Source organism: Meriones unguiculatus, chromosome 18, assembly GCF_030254825.1.
Source record: "Meriones unguiculatus strain TT.TT164.6M chromosome 18, Bangor_MerUng_6.1, whole genome shotgun sequence".
Lineage (NCBI taxonomy): Eukaryota > Metazoa > Chordata > Mammalia > Rodentia > Muridae > Meriones > Meriones unguiculatus.
This window is the reverse complement of record NC_083365.1, coordinates 47,146,744-47,165,157: the sequence shown is the minus strand read 5'-3', so window position 1 is coordinate 47,165,157 and position 18,414 is coordinate 47,146,744. Positions and strand designations below refer to the sequence as shown.

Sequence of the window (18,414 nt, the reverse complement as noted above, 5' to 3'; positions counted from 1 at the left end):
TTCTCTTCCTCAGCCAAAGAGAGCAACCTGGGTGAGCCGGAGTTGCCCCCTGACTCTGAATCCGTGGGCATGGACAACAGCTACCTCAGTGTGAAGGAGACAGGGGCCAAGGGACCCCAGGACCGGGCTAGTGCTGATATCCCAAGTCCCCTAGAAAAGACCGACTCTGAGAGCAACAAGGGCAAGAAGCGGCGGAACCGAACCACCTTCACGAGCTACCAGCTGGAGGAGCTGGAGAAGGTCTTCCAGAAGACACACTACCCTGATGTGTATGCGAGGGAGCAGCTGGCTATGAGGACCGACCTCACTGAGGCCCGCGTGCAGGTCAGCCAGAATGATTGAGCGTGGGCTCCACAGGGCCCCCCAGGCCCCGGCCTCCAGCTGAAACTGGGATCTACTGACTGTGGCCTATTCTGGGGTTTCCTCACCCCAGCAGGGCCTGCCAGGCCAAGGGAGGCCCTGGCTACCCCAATGCCTCCTTATAGTAGATCGATGTAGCCACTATAATCAGCTCTACAAGGTGGGGGCGGGAGAGGGAGGCCCCGTGGAGGGACAAGAAGGCTGCTACCTGTGAGTCCGTGTCTTAACCGAAGGACAAGATGGCAGGACTCTCCTGGGAGGCCCATTTCTCTGGCTGGAGATGGAACAGGGCACAGATATTCACAAGCCCCATAGGGGGGCATTACAGCCCCACGCCTGTCTAGGAGAGCTGTCTCCTACATCTTTCAGGACTCAGTCACTACACCTCTTCCGAGGAGTCTTCTGGCCATCATGGCTAATACAATGCCCTATCACCATCACTACCCAGATCCAACTTAAGGCAACTCAGCATGCTATAACCTAACACAGTTGCGGCACAACCCGCCAGACGCAGGTCAGTTCAACTCCAGCACAACACAAAGCAACGCAAAGCAACATGGCCCTGTCACTACACACCAGCACGAGGTGTCTTCCGCAATCGCTCCCAATCTCAGACAAGGCCTTTCTCCCTCCAAACCCGAAACCTGCCAATTTGCCTACACTGGGTTCCCATTGAGCCTCCTGCCTGCCCCACTAGCCAGTGCTCGGGTTACAGGTGCATGCCCCTATGCCTGGCTCTTCTCAGTAGGTCCGAGGGGTTTGAACTCAGGTCTTCTCGCTTCCATGGCTAGTGCTTTACAGACTGAACCATCCCGATGGCCCAAGACTGTGTTTCTTTTTAATGGTCGCCGCACTGTGGTCTGGGCCCCAGACTGTCAGAACAAAGAGCCCTTTGGTCCTGAGCAGACTTGTGGACACTGTAGCTTTTATTCTACTGGTGGTTCTCCTTGGGCATCGGTTGGGTGCCCGTCAGCTTCCCCAAGCCCTGTTTAACACACTGAGGCATCTACCATTTAGCCTGGGCACATAGAGCATAACAGGAAACCTGCAGCCTTTAGACACTGTAGCTACTGGGGCATGCTGCAGTTTTGCGGTTTGATGAATGGCAAAGCAGCTGGGCTTTACTGCCATGCCAGCTCCCTCTTTGTGCCCCCATGAGACCTCACCTACCTAAGACATGAGCTCCAGAGGATCCCCAGAATCCAGCCTCAGCTCCAGTCCAGGGCTGGAGGCAGAGCAGGAAGGGTAGAGAAAGGGACGCTGATTGCAAGCTCAAAGTGCCAGGAGGTAGGTAGCATGTTAGGGTGAGGTGAGCCTGCTTTCTGCTTGTCTGTGTGCACTTGTGTGCATCTGAGCGTGCGCACACACACACACACACACACACACACACACACACACACTTTTTACTCGAACATGAGTGTCTAGGCAGGAAACAGAAAATGATACAGCCCAAGTGTTTCTGTGTCACTGTGCTACAGCCAGGACAGCGCTTTGTTGACATAGAGAGACACACACAAAGGCCTACTTCCAAAACGTTGAGAAAATTTACAACTAGAGGGTTTTTTTTTTCAGCCTAAGATCAGAAACAGTGTCAAGAAATGAGGTGATTATGCTAAAAAATAGAAATTAAAAAAAAAAATGAACAGTTACCAGGATAAGGCTCATTGCTGTCCACACTCAGCCTTGAGCTTCCTGTCAGCCAAGGTATAAAGGGAAACTCTAATTAATGCACTGTCTATCTTCCTATAGGATAGGAAGGTCATAGAATTACAGAACAGTGGTACAGAAAAGGCTACACCATATTTTGATGAGGAAGAAAGAAAGAAAAAGTGATTTCCCAGAGTTCACAGCCACGCAGAGGCGTGCTGAGCCTGGAATCCAGGGTTCCCAGCTCAGGGCCAGTGCTCTTTGACTTCAGCTTGCTGGTCCACGGCACATAGCCAGATTGTTCCTAGTCTTTTCTCTGTACAAAGGCAGCAGGCTGGCTGGGATCTCCATGTGCGTCAAGCCTCTAGGTTGAGTTCTGAGCCTGGCAGTGCCCCAGGTGGTGTGTCTGTGTGTGTGTGTGTGTGTGTGTGTGTGTGTGTGTGTGTGTGTGGATGGGGTATACTAGAACTGCCTTGCCCGCCTCTGTGGAGTTTGCTTAGGACCCACAGGACCCACACTTGGCTGATGGCAAGCCAGGTGCCTGGTGTATAGTGATGGCAGAGACAGGGAGGGGCCAATGGGGTGGTCCCAAGATGGTCCTTCATGGGAAGCAGCCTGGGGTCTGGCCCTGCTCCAGGGGGCTTCGGGGCCTCTCTCTGCTGTCTGGGATTCCAATCTCCACAGCTGGTGTCTGAAGACAATGAGACTGAGGCCTCCCCGCCCTGGGCCACCCCACCCTGGCCCCAGATGGGCTGCGGTTAGAGAGGCCTCCTCCAAGACAGTCGGTTCCTTGAATGGCCTGGTCCTCCAGAGAGGCCTGTGCTGAGTGGGCCAGGACCGGGTGGGCTGGGAACGGGGTGGTCCTGGGCACGGAAGCACAACAGGGGCCTCAGTGAGCTCTCCTTCTGGGGGCTGTCGAGACAAGCCTGCGATTGCGCAGACCTGAGACACAGCTGGGGGTCAGAAATGGGAGGACAAGTCTCTGCACAGAAACGTGGATTGGAGCACAGAGGAGGCCATCAGCTACCACGCCAGCCAGGCCAACAGCTTCAGGGGGACACAAAAGGTAGAACTCAGGATAGGAACAAAGGATGGCCTGGAGAAGGAGGTCCAGGGTAGGCTGACCCCACTGATACGAGTTCCTCCATTCTGTTCCCATCTCCCACCACCTCCATCAAATAAGTCTTATCGTGACCTTTTGTACTCCCTCCCCCAGAAAACGCTCTTGGCTACCCCTTCCCAGATAATGGGGCTCCCCACGTCCCTCAAAACCGTATACCATCCCTCACCCCACTCCTTCCCTCAATTCTTGGTCGCTTTGCCAGATTTATGCTCTAGGTCCATTCCTGGGTCCTCAGTTTCACAAGCCCTCCGTGACATCACCCACCTCTACATGCCCACCACAAAAGGGACCCAGAACCCACAGACCCAAGACCTTAGCAGCAGCAGCTTCTTTTGCTTCAGCCCACCCCCAAAGAGAGGAAGAAGCAGGAGCTGTACGTTTTGGTGTCTCTAGCGCCCCCTCCCCCAACTCCTTTCCAGAAAAACCCTGGGAGGCTGAGGATGGAGCGGAAGGCTGAGCTCAATCTGCAGGAAATTAAACATGAAATGAAAACAACCTCCTCTGATTGACTCCTTTTGCCTGGCCCCAGCCCCCACCACAGCTGCTGATAAAGGGGGATCCCATTTCACTAGGCAGAGGAGCCCCCATGTGCTCCTTTAACTCCCAGTGGGCTTCCTGGGCCTGCACCCCAGGGCTGCTCCAAGTAGAAGCACCCCTCCCACAGATTCCAGGGCAGGGACTGAGACCCTGAGCCTTGGAGAGGGCTGGTCTCCAGGGAGGTCACAGGAAGGACACTCTGTGTGTGTGTATGTACGTACACATATGTGTGAGTGCATGCACACACAACCAGATAAAGTGCATATATATATATATATACACACACACACACATGTATATATGTCAGAGTAGGAGAGTGAGCTGGAGAAGAACACTTTCCCCACCCAACACTAATGAGACACACATCCCACAGCCTTTGACCACTTTCCTTCCCCAAGAGAATGAGGTCAGGAGCCATATAAAGCCAACTTGACTGCTCTAGAAACTTCATACTGAGTTCCCATCTGCTGTCCCCACCATCTACCCTGAGTCAGCCAGACCTCAGCCCTATCCTAAGGATGTGGAAATTGAGGCTCTTGGCAGTGCAGGCACCACCACAGGCCTTTCTTTTCAAAAACACCCCCCCCCCACACACACACACACACAAGCTCCACAGGCATAGTCCGGGGAAGGCCCACACCCCTCTTTCTTCTTCTCAAACATGGTTCTTGAGGAGCCTGGGTGCTCTCAGGCTGGACAGTGAAGAGGCTACTCTGGTCTCCATCCCAGAAGCACAGCTGACCGTTATGGCTAGGGGAGCCCCCCGCCCTGCCCTGTTAATAACGTCTTTCTCACAGCCTGGGAACAGACCACAGCAACACAGACCCATCCAACCTTTTGCCATTGAGATAGGACATATCAAAAAGCTGCTCACAACTGAGAACCCTGCGATTGAGTTACTAAGTCAATATATATATATATATATGTATATACATATATATATATTTAAGTGCTTTAAGCAAATTTATACTTCTGTGTTGTGCTGCATTCATAGCTATCCTGGGGTGCATGTGGCCTGCAGGCCACAGACTGAGTATACATCACTGAACCATGCCTCTGTGCACACATGAATCTACAGAGCCCCTGGGAAATAAGCTGCTGGCATCATCCTCTGAGGGCCACCTGGTCCTCTCTCTTCCCACTCTTTTGCTCTCTTGTCCTTTCTGACTGCACCCTCCACTCTGTCCACAACCAGTTAAGGTCCATAGGGCGGCAGCCGGCCCTTGCCCTTGTCCTCGTCATCATGTCTTGGGTTCTCAGCTATGCCACCAGAGTCTCCACACTTGTATCTGACACTGAGATCTCTCCCGGCTGAGCAGCTGAGCGCTTGGTCAAGTCAGTGACCCAGCACAGGTGCCTCAGTGACAGGCACTACCGTCCAGCAGCAGTCCACCTGCATAGGTATTAGCAGCAGGCACCTTACCCCTCCCGACACCCTCAGCTGGTGTATGCAGCCCTCCGCAATCCCATTTCACATGCATCTTTTCCTGACTGCGGTTGTTTCAGACGGCCACACCCACCACAGCACAAAGGGAGGAGACCTGAGTTGAGTTCTTGGTATCTTTCAAAAGGCCATCAGGAGTTACTAAGGGAAGAAATCTCTAGAAAGGTCTTTAAAGCTTGATGCGAATTTTCCTGGTTGCTGTGAACCCTTAGCAGATTATACACAGTGTGAGGAAGAACAGTGACAAATGGCTTATGATCTTTCTCTGTCTCCTCATTTATGTGCACTTAGGTGTGTGTGTGTGTGTGTGTGTGTGTGTGTGTGTGTGTGTGTGTGTTATACATGTGCGACACTTGCCTGTTCTGGAATCTGAAGCTTACACAGTCAGGCCCCAACTCACACTGGTGGTCAGTGGAGTATAGGTGGCTTTCTTAACTCTGACAGTCCTACTAGTCCTCATACCAAAAAGTGAAAGATAGAGGTTGACTCTCTATGCCCCTAACACACACACACACACACACACACACACACACACCACATACACACACACACACACACCTGGCTGGTAGAGTCAGGGAGCAGTGTTCCCTGCCTGAGAGCAAGGCCTGATCCCTGTGACCTTTGTCCTATAGGTTTGGTTCCAGAACCGGAGGGCCAAGTGGAGGAAGAGGGAGCGCTTCGGACAGATGCAGCAGGTCCGGACCCACTTCTCCACGGCCTATGAGTTGCCCCTCCTCACCCGAGCCGAGAACTATGCCCAGGTACGTCCTCCTGCCCCGATGTCTCCTCTGACCCTAGACCTGAGACAGTGGAGGAGGGAGGAGGCTAGGCTCAGAGACCGCAGGCTTGTGCCTGTCTGCCCCCCACTGAGAGACCTAGAATGTTGGGTTAGTGTTGTACTCTGTTGTGGCAAGCATCTGGCTGACGGAAGACCAGGGGCTTCCAGGATGTTGGCTGTCCTTCAGGGCACCCTGTGACCAGGTTGGAATGCACATAAAAATCTGGGCCCGAGGCAAAGGTTCCTCAGAGTCCTGCAGCCTTGCTCTCCTCATGGGTGTCTCCAGCTCTCTGAAGCCCAGCTTTTTTGCATATACATTGGGCATGATATAAGTATCCGGTGCAGCTCTTCTATTATACCATTGTGGGGTCTAGGGTCACGGTTTCTGGACGGCATCCACCTTCTGTTTCTCCTCCTTTCTCCTCCCTGTCCATCAGCCAGATCAAGGAGCATTGTGAGTGACGTCAGGCACCCAGGGCACCTGAACAGACGCCCTCTTGGCTGAGCATGCACCCCCTTGCACCTTTCTCATGACCTCCCTCTCTCCATGCCTCCTTCCTGCTCGCACCTTGCCTCGCCCCAGCTCTAAGTCTTGAGAGTCTCTGGCAGCCAGTAACACCAGTGCTCCTAGTGTGCCTGGCTGTGATGTTATCAAACAGCCCCTGCCCCTCTCATCTCTGACCTGGGCCGGCTCTGTGCCTCCTCCACCTCCCCCAGGATTTGAGGGTCAGAGGGCAGGCCTAGAGGCGAGGCTGAGGAATGCAGGGTGTCTGGTACATCAGCTTCACCTCTGGCCACATTCTTTAATGCTTTTCTTCCCCTCTCCCTCTCTTCTCCCGGGGGCCACGTCCAGCTCTCACTCTCACTCTCTTGCTCTCTCCTTGCCCCCCCATCCCCGGCTGCTAGCTGAGCTCAGAGCTAGAGGGAGAAAACCAACAAGAGACACAACTCCATCTCTTCCACTTGCCCTACAAACTCCAGGTTCTAGACCATCTCCAAGAGAGGGTAGTGACCAGATTGTTTCCTGTCTGGGAAACAGGGGACCAGGAACAGAGCATAGTCAGTCTGCAGACAGTCCTCTGGACCTTTAGGACCCAGTGCTCACCTACTGCTTCTAAAGGCTGCCTTGAGTTCTTTCCAGACCTGAGGTTGGGCACGTGAGGAGAACCTAGACTGTATTGTTTAGAGGAGCACAATCCTCTCTTCAGAGGGGACCTCTGCACTCCAGATTTTCCTCCTCAGAGATCCCTAGAGAGCAGAGGAAGGTGAGGCGAGAAGTGGGAGCTAGGAAGAGAAAAGGAACAACAGTCACTTTGGTGAAAGAGAAGGTATGCAGTTGCCCCACCTGAGGGCTGGGCCACTTTTTTACTGCTGGACTAGTTGGGAAACCTCAGGGGTTCTGTCTTGGAGCCTTAGGCCTTGACCTGGGCCTACGGGAGCACTCAGATGCCTGTTCCCCTCACTTATCCTCACATCACCCCATGTCAGAGCCTGTGCCTCCCCCCAAGAAGCTCTCAGGTTGATCCAAAACAATGCTTTTACTGGACCCTGAGGCAGTTTGAAACACAATCCTTGCTACTGAATGTCAGGTATGGATCTACCCCAGGAATTGAAATTTTTGAAACATAAACTCACCTCCACTGGTCCCCGGGCATCTTTAGTGTTCCATAACTAAGAATGGTTTCATTGTGATGATGGACAGCTGCAAAGGGCGAGAGCCCCTTCTATACCACTGTCCTCCCAGCTGGTCTATGACATCTCTCCCTTTACTGCCCCCAGATTCAGAACCCGTCCTGGATTGGCAACAATGGGGCTGCCTCACCAGTGCCAGCCTGTGTGGTCCCCTGTGACCCGGTGCCTGCCTGTATGTCCCCTCATGCTCATCCTCCTGGCTCGGGCGCCAGCAGCGTCTCCGACTTCTTGAGTGTCTCTGGGGCCGGCAGTCATGTGGGCCAGACACACATGGGCAGCCTGTTTGGAGCAGCTGGCCTCAGCCCGGGCCTCAATGGTTACGAGATGAACGGCGAGCCAGACCGCAAGACCTCGAGCATTGCTGCACTGCGCATGAAGGCCAAGGAGCACAGTGCAGCCATCTCTTGGGCCACATGACAGGGCCCCCCCGCCAGTCCTGATGTCGTCCCCCTCCCTGGGGCCCTGGCCACGTCCCTGCTTTCCAGGACCCCAGCTTCCCACCTGACTCTCCTCTTAGGAACCCGGCCTGGCCCAGGGGCCTGGCCCTCAGCACTTTCAGCCACCCCAAGTCTGAGGCCCCAGGGACTGCTGGGAGGGAGGGGGCAGTAGGCCCTTGCTCCCTCCTGGCTCTGAGGCCATGACCCATGCTCCCTGCCACTGGCAGTGGAAAAAGCCAGGTGGCCCTGTGTGTAGCTTTGCATCATGTAAGCTGAGGCCCTGTCTCTCTTTGTGTCCTTTCACCCCTTCCATTTGACTTAAGTCAAAGTTAGGCTCCTTTCCAGACCTAGCGGCTTCAACAGTCCAGCCTTGTCTAACCTTCCTTCTTTCTGTGGGGTCCCCTGCTCACTGGGCCTATGGCTGTGGGTCTTAAGTAACCAGATGCCATGCAGAATTGGTTCCTGACTCCCTTTGCTCCTTGAAAGTGCCTGACACGCCACCTTCTGCATCTGGGCATCTGATCATCCACCCATCCTGTGGTCCTTGTGACTGTAGCTTGACTATGATGGATACACCTGGGAAAGGTGGGAGGAAAGATGAGGGGACAGAGCTGAAAGACTCTTTTTGCTGTCCTCCCATAAGGATGGCCAAGCCCCGAGGAGGCATGAGCCAGCCTTTACTCCTGAAACTGGTTCTGGCTGGCACTGTGCGGACGGGGTGCCAGGTGTGAAAGGAGACAAGGACACATACTACCCCACCCCCACCACCACCATACATGGCCGTCAGGAATCAGAGAAGCTCTCCTGGGTACCACCTGGCATCTTCTGCAGTGGAAGGTTAGCTCTGCAGCCTCCTCAGGGTCCCTCTGGGAGGAGTTGAGGTATTTGTCCTCTCCCTCTCGGTCACTCACTGTGACTGCTGCTGGACAGTCTCCCGGGCTGGAGGAATTTAGACCTTGAAAGACATAAGCTAGAGCACAGGGCCACAGCTGAAGCAGAGGACGTGACCAGCTCTGCCTCCAGCCAGGATGGCCTTTCTATGCTCAGACTAACCATGTCCACCCACCACCACAGCGTCGTGCCTGCTGGAGCTTCCCGCACAGGGTAGGTGGAGATCGGTGCCCCTCTAGGCTAAAAGGAGAGCTGCCTTCCAGTTGCCCTAGATACCCTCTTAGAAATCCTATCCTTACTTCCTCCCCAGGGGCCACGATCTCTGCCTTGGCTGGCCTCAGGAAAGCCTCCCATCAAGTCCCTCCAGGCCCACTCTTCATGGCAGGAAATCCTCCCGATGCCAGTCCCCTATCTGAAGGAAGGGGGTCCCTCTCTACCTGACTTGACCTGGAGTTAGGAACTAGGATTTGAAGTGGCCTTAGCCCTCATCTGAGCTGGAGCACAGAACCACCCTTGAGGTAGGTCCCTCAAGCAGGTGGCCTTTTCCTGAGGAGACACACTTGCTTTTTCTACCTTTGCCTTGACTGTTATCCATGAGGTGGGTTTGGCCCACTTGGCCCAGGGTTCTGCTCACCGAATGACCTCTCAAGGTTGGGCTGAGGACTGAGGACGCTTGCCTGGCTAGCATCTGCTCTAGGTCTCAGTGGGTGAGAAGGGATCACCACACCTTGTTCAGGTCCTCATCTGCTCTGGAATGCAGGCAGGCTAAACCCTCACTAGAATGTAGACTCTAGGTTGGTCACCCCTAGTCAGACCTCTTCAGAAACTAGTTCTTGAATCTTAGGAAGGCAAAAAAGGTCTTGGGTACTGAACTCAGTGTTCTTAGTGGCTCAGTCCTAATGTTTCAGATGTTTGGGGATCTAGGTCTGTCTTACATGTGCTCCAGAAATAACCCACTCCCTCAGAATCTAGTAACAGAAGGAAGGACTTAAGAGCAGGAGCAATTCTTTGGGGGGTCCTCCTTCATGGCTGTCATGGCTAAGGAAATGTGTCCATATCTAGATAATCAGTACAAAGAGAGAACCAGGATGGCTCAGAAAAGAACCGTCAGAAGGTTTTTGATAGATTCTTCTGAAAGGGAATGACATATAACTTCTCCAAGTTTTATTTCTGGCCAGGCTAGACCAAGTCAGGCAAATTCTAGCCCACAAGCTTCAGAATGAAAAAGGCAAATAGAAAAAGCCCTTTGCTCTCCAGCACAGCCAAGAACTAACATGCCTTCTATCACCTCTCCAGCTGGAGCCTTTTTCTCCTAGGCTGCTCTGGAGGGCCTTGGCCTCAGCTGGTTCCTGGGGCAGCTGGAGATGTGCTGAGCTCCCACAGTACTTTCCTCATCTCTCACCTCTCCTCGGCTTCCCAGTCCTCCAGAAGAGAACTGTGGGCTCCTGTTGTCCCTAGTGGGTCTGTCTTAGTGTCCAGGGTGCTAGGCAAGTAAAAAGCCCTCCGCGGCAACTTGGCTTCCTAGAGAGGCAGATCTCCCAAAGGCACAGATAAGAAGGGGGAACGGTACCTGCTGGGAGGGGGCCACTGTTCATGAGCAAGCTGAGTGAGCTGAGTCCAGCCTTGACTGACAGCACAGTAAGTGGCCACACCCAGTCCTGGCAGCCTAGAGAGAGCTCAGTTCCCCAGAAGCCCCTCCCCTTCACAGCACAGGGTGTCAAGAATCTGGGGCAGAAAGGCATGCCTCCAAGTGTTTCTCTGAGTTTTAATTCTTCCTGGATCTCAGTTCTCACAACCACGTGTCCACCTTTGAGGAGCAGGATGCGTGGGGATTTAGGCACAGCGAGATCCATGGGTTTCCCAGCACACACTGCCAGGCTCACGTTGGACACAGCTCTGATGGCCCAGCTCCCTGAGTAGACAGGAAGGGTTCCATGGAAACCACCACGTGTTGTCCTTGGGCAGATTCATCTCTGAGCACTCAGAGGAACCCGACGTTCCAGGTCAATGGGAATGACACTGACTGTCAGGCACAGAGACAAACAGACCCGGGAGGGAGAGAGAGTGGCAGGCAATCTGGCCCCAGGGTGCTACTTCATAACCATACAGTTTCGAAGCAGGGCAGGCTACTGCTTCTTTCGCTCAGCCCCACTTTGCTGCAGGGATGCCCCAGGGAGGAGCTCTCCCTGGACGGTGTCTCCCTCCCTTCCCTCTCCTTTCTTCCCCCTTCACTTATACATAGAGCTAGGCCTGTATACTACTGATTTTGAGGACCGTTTTCAGTGTCTAATAACCTGTTTGGGTGTGCAGTGGTCAGAAAAAAGAGAGAGAGAGAAAGCTGAGAGATGGAACATGAACCTCAACCAATACTCGCTATTCTTGTAAGATATTTTAACCCTGTATAAATGCAACTTTTACTTTAGCTTAATGGCCTGGGGTGGAACATTCAAATATATATATATATATAAATATAAATATTAAAATACATTAAATTTTCAGAAAAATGTAAAAAAAAATTGAGGTCCGTTCCATAAAGTTTTACTGCCTATACCATCATGTAACTACGTTATAGCAAAATATTAAAAGAAACTTTTTTTTTCTTTTAAAGTAAGTTATTGCACTTACGTCTTTTGGAGAAGGGAGGAATGTAGGAAGAAGGGGGCTGAAGAGCTGAGAGGGTCTGAAGAATGCAAGGGCGGAGGCAGCTGACGCTCCCAGCACCCCTTTGTCGGGTGCAGCCCAGACTGTCTGTTTGGTTGTTGTTGTTATTTGCAATAAACTCCTTCCTCCTCTCGACTGGAGTCTGTCTGTTTTGTTCCTGACTTATGACAGATGAAATGTGATCAGAGAGGCCTCTGAAATCTCATGTTAATTGAAGTCGGCAAAAAAATCCTAACAGTGCCCTTTTGAACTGCTGACACAGTGCAGGATGGGTTATCAGGCCAGATTAACAACAGGTGGCCAGCAGATCCTCCAGTGCAAAGAGTGGGTGCACTGTCTGACAGGGTCTGGGATACACCCCCCCTTTGCCTCTTTGAGTAGCAGGCAAGCTGGAGGGGCCAGGGGTGCCTAAGCTTACCTCTTGTACAGTGGGATGGGTCTTAAATGAAGCTTCTGTGTCCCCTGTGCCTAGGCTGTGCTTGGTACAGATTGCTAGAAGGGCTTCACCAGCAGCTATCCTCCATGTCCCCAGGGTCCCCAAGAGCAGTGCTTCCAGAGGCTGTTCTGGAAGCCAGATGAGAGCCAGGGCATCAGGACTCGATGCCCTGAGAGTGCAGGGCAGGCCTCTAGGGGATGCAAGACCCAGGCCTGGCCCTGATAAAGAGTACCAGTTGTTAGAAGGAACTTTCCCAGCAGGAAAAATGGACAAATGAGTCTGAAGGCCAGGCTGTGGGGACAAAGGACAAAGCAGGCAGGAGACACAGGAGGTGACTCAGGAAGAGGTTCTAGGTCTCTGAGCAGCTAGTGTGAGGAGCAGGGTCCGAGGCACAGGAATACATCCCATTTCTGCCTACACTACCAACCGGTGAGAAGAATTAAGTGATGAGATGCACACATGGGTTATAATCTGGTGTGGCATGCTCATAGCTGTCCTCATCTTTCACTCCAACCATCTGAACGCTCTCTCAGACACACCGGAGACTTGCTACCTGTTAGAAGAGGATTCCAGGCAGCACAGATGTGTTTCAGGTGGATCCGGAAACTTACTCTAGAAAATGAGAGCAAATACAAATTAGGGATCAGGGCCACGGTAGCATTTGGACTCTTACCCCAAATCATAGGACAGGAACTGAGGCAGTGGCTGGAAAAGCCACGTGTGCATGGAAACAGTGGGATCCTGTCTCTAAACCCAACTCTGATTCTTTCCTGGGAGTTAGGCACCTCTGAATTTCAGAGCCCAGACAAGGGCTGTTTCCTCAGGGAAGCTGGCTGGGTCATGCATCTTTGAAGGGAGTCCATTCCAGAGACCTGTGCCTCTCAGTACAACCTCAGTAGTAGTGGAAATCCAGGACCTCTAGATACCAGAATCTAAGATGTTCAAGTCCCTTCTATACAGGTGTATAGCCCCGCCCGATCTACTTTGATCATCTCGGTATCCTTAGCAATGGTAATAATACAGCAGGAATGTCAGGTGCACAGTGTGGAACTGTACCGTTACGCAGTAACGATAAGATGAAGTTAGCGCATGCTCAGTAGAGAGGCACATCATTTTAAAAATATGTTTGTCCCTCTGTTGAATCTGCAGACAACCCGAGACCATGAGGGGACTGACTCTACCCTCAGGGGACGGAGAGGCTGTTGCTGACTATGGCTCCAGGATCCCTGTCTGGCCACCCAACACATCTCTCACTGACACTCAAACTATTAGGCCTTGCCTCGTCACCACCCTTAGGCTTGCTATGCTTCTGCCTAGAATGCCTCTGTCGCCTCCTGGCTCTCTTCCATTAATTGGTGTTCCACTGATCCTGTGCATTTCCTCCAGGCAAGGCCCCTGTGGAACTCTGGTCAGTACCCACCCCAGGGCATCTGCTTCCCGGGAGCTGTGTGCAGCGCCAAGTGTCAGGCTGGCACAAAGTCCCGTGGCATCAACCCTTACCTGTGCATATCCTGCACAAAACAGACTCTCAGGACCCAGGCTGTGCTCACCCCAGAGAGCAGGTTCTGGGTGAGTGAAATGAGTCTTAGAACTATGGTTCGGGGTTGGGAGGAAGGTCAGAGGAGAGTCAGTACACACTTTAGAGAGAGCCAGAATGGGCTGGGAATGTTGCTCAATTGGTAGAGTGCTCCCCTGGCACATATGAAGCCCCAGGATTCATCCTCAGCAGTGCATAAAACAGGCAAGATGGTACATGCCTGTAATCCTGGCACTTGGGAGATGGAGGAAGTCGGATTGCAAGTTCAAGGTCATCCTTAACTATAAAGCAAGATTAAGGCCAGCCTGGGCCTCAAGAGACCCTGGAGAGAGAGAGAAGGCAAGTAAGACAGACAGACAGACAGACAGACAGAGGCAGCTGCTTAGGGTCAATGCAGAGCCTCAGCTTGATCATGAACCCTGCTCTGTTCCTCCAGATTTCTGTGCATTTGTGAAGATCTATGACATGCCATAACATGAGAGGAGATCTGTCCCCATTATTTATTCCTCCTGGGGTCAAGCCAGCCCAGGTGAGCTTCCCATGATAGTGCAACAAGTCCCCAGCACAACAGCACTCATCTTGGAACCTCTCCACTTAAGTCTTGGGCTCAAATCCCATGTTTCAGCCCCCCTTAGATAACCCTTGCACCCCACCTCTACTCTGCAGAGTGTGTTTTCCTGCCTTGGTGCCAAGCCCAGGCAAAGCTGTTTTTGCCCTGTGCCCCCTGCCATGCTTTAAGAAACTCTGCCAACCCCGGCCACCAAGAGTGGATTGGTCCCCAGACAGCAAAATGCTCACTGTGCTGAAGAGAGTGAAGTGGGGGCTGGGGGCGGAGCTCATCCTCCCCTGGCCCAGATTTGCATGCTCAGCAGCTCTGGAACAATGGACCCTCCACAAACAGTACAAATAGCCAGATCCCCAAAATAGGGCTGACTACAGACCCTCTACGTGTTCACGGCGAGAAGATGTGAGCCGGCGCCAGAAGACAATGGGGTGTGAGAGTTGAAATTTTCCCAGGAATTCTGTGTGATTCCAAACAGATTTTTTTTTTTTTCTTTTTAGCTCACACAGACCCACAGGCTCGAGGAAGGGCAAGCTTGCAAGCTTGCACACGGAGCATGGGTTTACGGCCATGTGCACACCATGTGTTAAGGTGTTGCCTCTGCTGGTGGGAAGCAAACCCACTGTGGTGTCTGCATGGGATCTTTCTGGAGCCCTTCAGGACATGGTTCTTAGATGTTGCAGGATTTGAGGCGGGGAGGGGAGGGTTGCTACCATGCTGCAGTGCTCTTGCCATGTCTTCTGGGATGTCTCTTTCTTTTTTTTTTTCCACTAGTTCCTTCCCCCTCTCTTCTCTGTTCTATATCTACAACATATCTCTATTAATCCTAAGATCTTTGGGGAAAGTAATAGGCCTGTGTAATAAGAGAAAAATGAAGGCAAGAGTTGGAGAAAGAAAGAGAGAGAGAGGCAGAGAGGTAGGCAGGCAGACAGACAGAGATGGTTGAGAGGATGGGGCAAGGACAGAAGCAGCCCACATCTCCTCTCTCAGAGAGCTCTTTCCTGAGAAAAGAGCAGAAGAGCCAGGAAGTCAAAAACAACTGAGGTCAGAGCTTCTCTTAAAGATGGCCTCCTGCTCTGCTCCTGAAGGCCAGACGCCAAAATGCTTTTGCCGCACCTCCCTGTCCAACCTGTAAAGCAGACAGATGGCCCTCTGTTCCTCCTACAGGGCAGTAACAGAGTCCAAGGGTTAAAAGGTTTGACGCAGTGAAGAGTTGTAGAGGCAGGCAACAAGCATGCAAGAGCTTGCCGCCACCCAAGTGGCTAAGCGCAGGACACCAGACGTGGGGAGACCGCCACTAAGTGTGTCACCAGATCATGCTGCTGTATTTCTGGGGTGAACAGAGGTGACGAGTGCAGTGTGTGATCTTTGCGGGATGCCATAAGTAAGTCCCACACATGAGGCAGCCTGAACAGCAGAAACTCAGCTCCTCACAGCTGCAGAGCCCGAGGCCCTGGTCGTGAAACCAGAGTGGTCTCTCTCGGGCGTACAGACAGCTACTTCTTGTAGCTCTCCATGTCTCCACGTGTCTGCCGTTCAGGCATGTGGATTGACATGGCTTAGCTGTCTCATCTCATCCACCCTCACGGCCTCCTCATAACACACTGTCTCAGAACGCAGTGGCACTGGGGGCTTCTGTGATAGGTGTGGGACAGCATTCAGCTACTAGCTAGCAGTGCAGCCTGTGGGTGAGGGACAGGGATGTTCATGTACAAGTTGTTGATCATCCCTAGAGGGTTTGAGAGGTCCCAGTGAGTTCTTGAGGTGGCCCGGCAACCTCTGGTTCCATGCCCCGTTGCTTTCTTCTGGGTAGATCTCATTCCTACTCTCCCTGATCCATCTAATCAGAACTCAGACCAACACCCAGTTCTGTCCAATGGTCCCTAGTGGGAACCCTAACCTGAGAAGTCTCACTTTGCCACAGGCTGGGGCTGTAACTCTGACTTGTAAAATGTGGGTGTGAGCCTAATTGGATTATGGGATACCTACAGTGTCCCTTCTGGGTGGGAAGAGGCGTCCAAAGGAGTCTGGTGTGTAAGTCACAAATAGAATGGAGAAGATTTGCCTCCAGCATGTGTGGTACCCGCGCCATGGGCTGGGATAGAAAAAGAGAGTGAAATCCCTTTGTCATGTACTGCCTCACACAACTGATGGGACTCTATAGCGACCCAGTCTTCATACTGCAGGAAACGGCCCTGGAAGGCAGAGCTCACCTTCACTTCTTTCTTAGGTTCTATGCGTTGCCATAACAAAATGCTTTAGATGAGGCAATTTATAAACAAGAGGAACTGACTTCTCACGATAACAGGCTGAGAATCAAAGCTCAAGGTGGTAGCAGCACCTTCCTTCCCATGGTAGGGAGGGCAAACCTGCCCCTCTTGGGTCTTTTGTAAAAGCACTAAATCCTATTCCTCTGCCACCTGCCTGATGGTACTGGGGATCCGTTAACAGTCTAGAAACTGGACCAATACCATTGGCTTTCTGATACCCATCATCTGTATCATGCCTTGGCTCCCCTTGAACAGCCGAGCCCTTGCTTATCCTTACAAAGAACCTGCTTGGTTTTGAAATTTTGCCATTTTTCTAGCTCATGGATGTCTGCTCTCCACTCTCTCTGTCCACTCAGGGTTTAGCCATCCCTTCTTAGGTAGAAGCTTGGGTCATTTTCAACCTTTCCTTTCTGGTTTAAGGGATTCAAGTCAGGTGCCGCTCCCCCATTTGGTACTTTTTATTTTTACTAAATTCAGATTATTTTCTTTGTGTCTCTACCAACCCAGCTATTATTTGGAAATACATTCTTTAACCTCCAACTACTGGGGATTTTCTCAGATATTTGTTACCGATTTATGACTTAATTCCATTGTGTTCAGATAATGTGTTTTGTAAATTAAAAAAATAATAAATAAATCGCACTTCATTAATTGTGTATGTGCACACATGCACGCATGCCACAGTATGGGTGTAGAGGCCAAGGGACAAATTGTGGGAGCTGGTTCTCTTCTTCCATTATGTGGTTCAGTCTCTGGTCATCGATGTGGCAGCAAACACTTTTATCTACTGAACTGTCTCATTGGCCCCAAGAATGCATTTCTTTTCTTTTTAAAGATTTGTTTGTTTATTATGTATACAGTATTCTGCATGCATATATATCTGATCACCAGAAGACAGCACCAGATCTTATCTTGGATGGTTGTGAGCCACCATGTGGTTGCTGGGAATTGAACTCAGGACCTTTGGAAGAGCAGTCAGTGCTCTTAACCTCTGAGCCATCTCTCCAGTCCAAGAATGTATTTCTTATGTTTTCAATTTTTCTAAAGTTATTGAGGCTTACTTTTGGTGCAACACATTTGGAGTGGACATTGCTTGCAATTTTTCAAATTGGATCTCAGCTGTGGTAGATGAAGGATTCTACAGCTATCAATTAAACCATGTTGCTTGATAGTGCTACTCACATTTCTCTATCAACATGTTTTATCAATCACTAACATTGTTGAGGCATAATTATACAATTCCAGTATTCTGTTTTTCTTAGTTGGTTTTGCTTTATATATATATATGAAACTGCATAGAGTGATACATTGATGAATTGGCCCTTTATCACTATCAATATTAACTGTTTCTCTTTTAATCTAGAAATATAATCACTCCCACTTTTTAAACTTAAATTCATCTTACTTTCCTGAAAAGAGTGTGTAATTATTCTTGCTGTTTTGGTTGCTATAACACAATACCACAGAGCATATCATTTATAAAGAGCAGAGGTGAACTTAGCTCATGGTTCTGAAAACTGGCATCCAGAGAATGAGAACGCACTCACTTCAACACTGGTGTATCTGAGGTAAGGTTTTCACACACGGACCAGAGAACTTAGTAAAGCACTAGCTGATGAGATCTACAGTTCATTCACAGTGTCTATGCTATTTACATATAACTATTGGTATATTTGCATTTAAATCAACCATCTTTCTGTTTGTTTTTATTTGTTCATTGTTTACCTATCTTCCTTTGCCCTTGAGTACATTTTTGGGATTCCATTTCCAATGTCGTCTTGCCAACTATGCCTCTTAAAAAAATATTTTTGCTAGTTGTCCTACAGTTTATGTATTTGTTATTTATCACTGTCTTATCAATTTTTCTTCCTAATATGTCACCAAATCCTCAGTCTCCATTTCTCCCCTACCTGGTAGTGGCAGAGCAGACCCAGTGCTCAGGCCCTTCCTTACCAACTCTGACTCTCTGGATAATCTCATCTAGTCCTATAGTTTTAAATACCACTTATATTTTTAATTCTAACTTTTCTTCTGAGTAC

The 18,414-nt window shown here is 51.0% G+C and overlaps 1 protein-coding gene across 1 annotated transcript in view; it reads left to right on the top strand.

Moving 5' to 3' along the window:
* Alx4 (ALX homeobox 4) overlaps positions 1 to 11,704 on the top strand; it is a 37,786-nt gene extending 26,082 nt beyond the window's left edge. Inside the window, exons 2-4 of the mRNA XM_021646555.2 lie at positions 14 to 324; positions 5,744 to 5,872; positions 7,669 to 11,704. Of these exons, the coding sequence (XP_021502230.1) occupies positions 14 to 324; positions 5,744 to 5,872; positions 7,669 to 7,998 (770 nt within the window). The 3' untranslated portion in view covers positions 7,999 to 11,704. The remainder of the gene's footprint in view (positions 1 to 13; positions 325 to 5,743; positions 5,873 to 7,668) is intronic.
* The last annotated feature ends 6,710 nt before the right edge of the window (positions 11,705 to 18,414 follow it).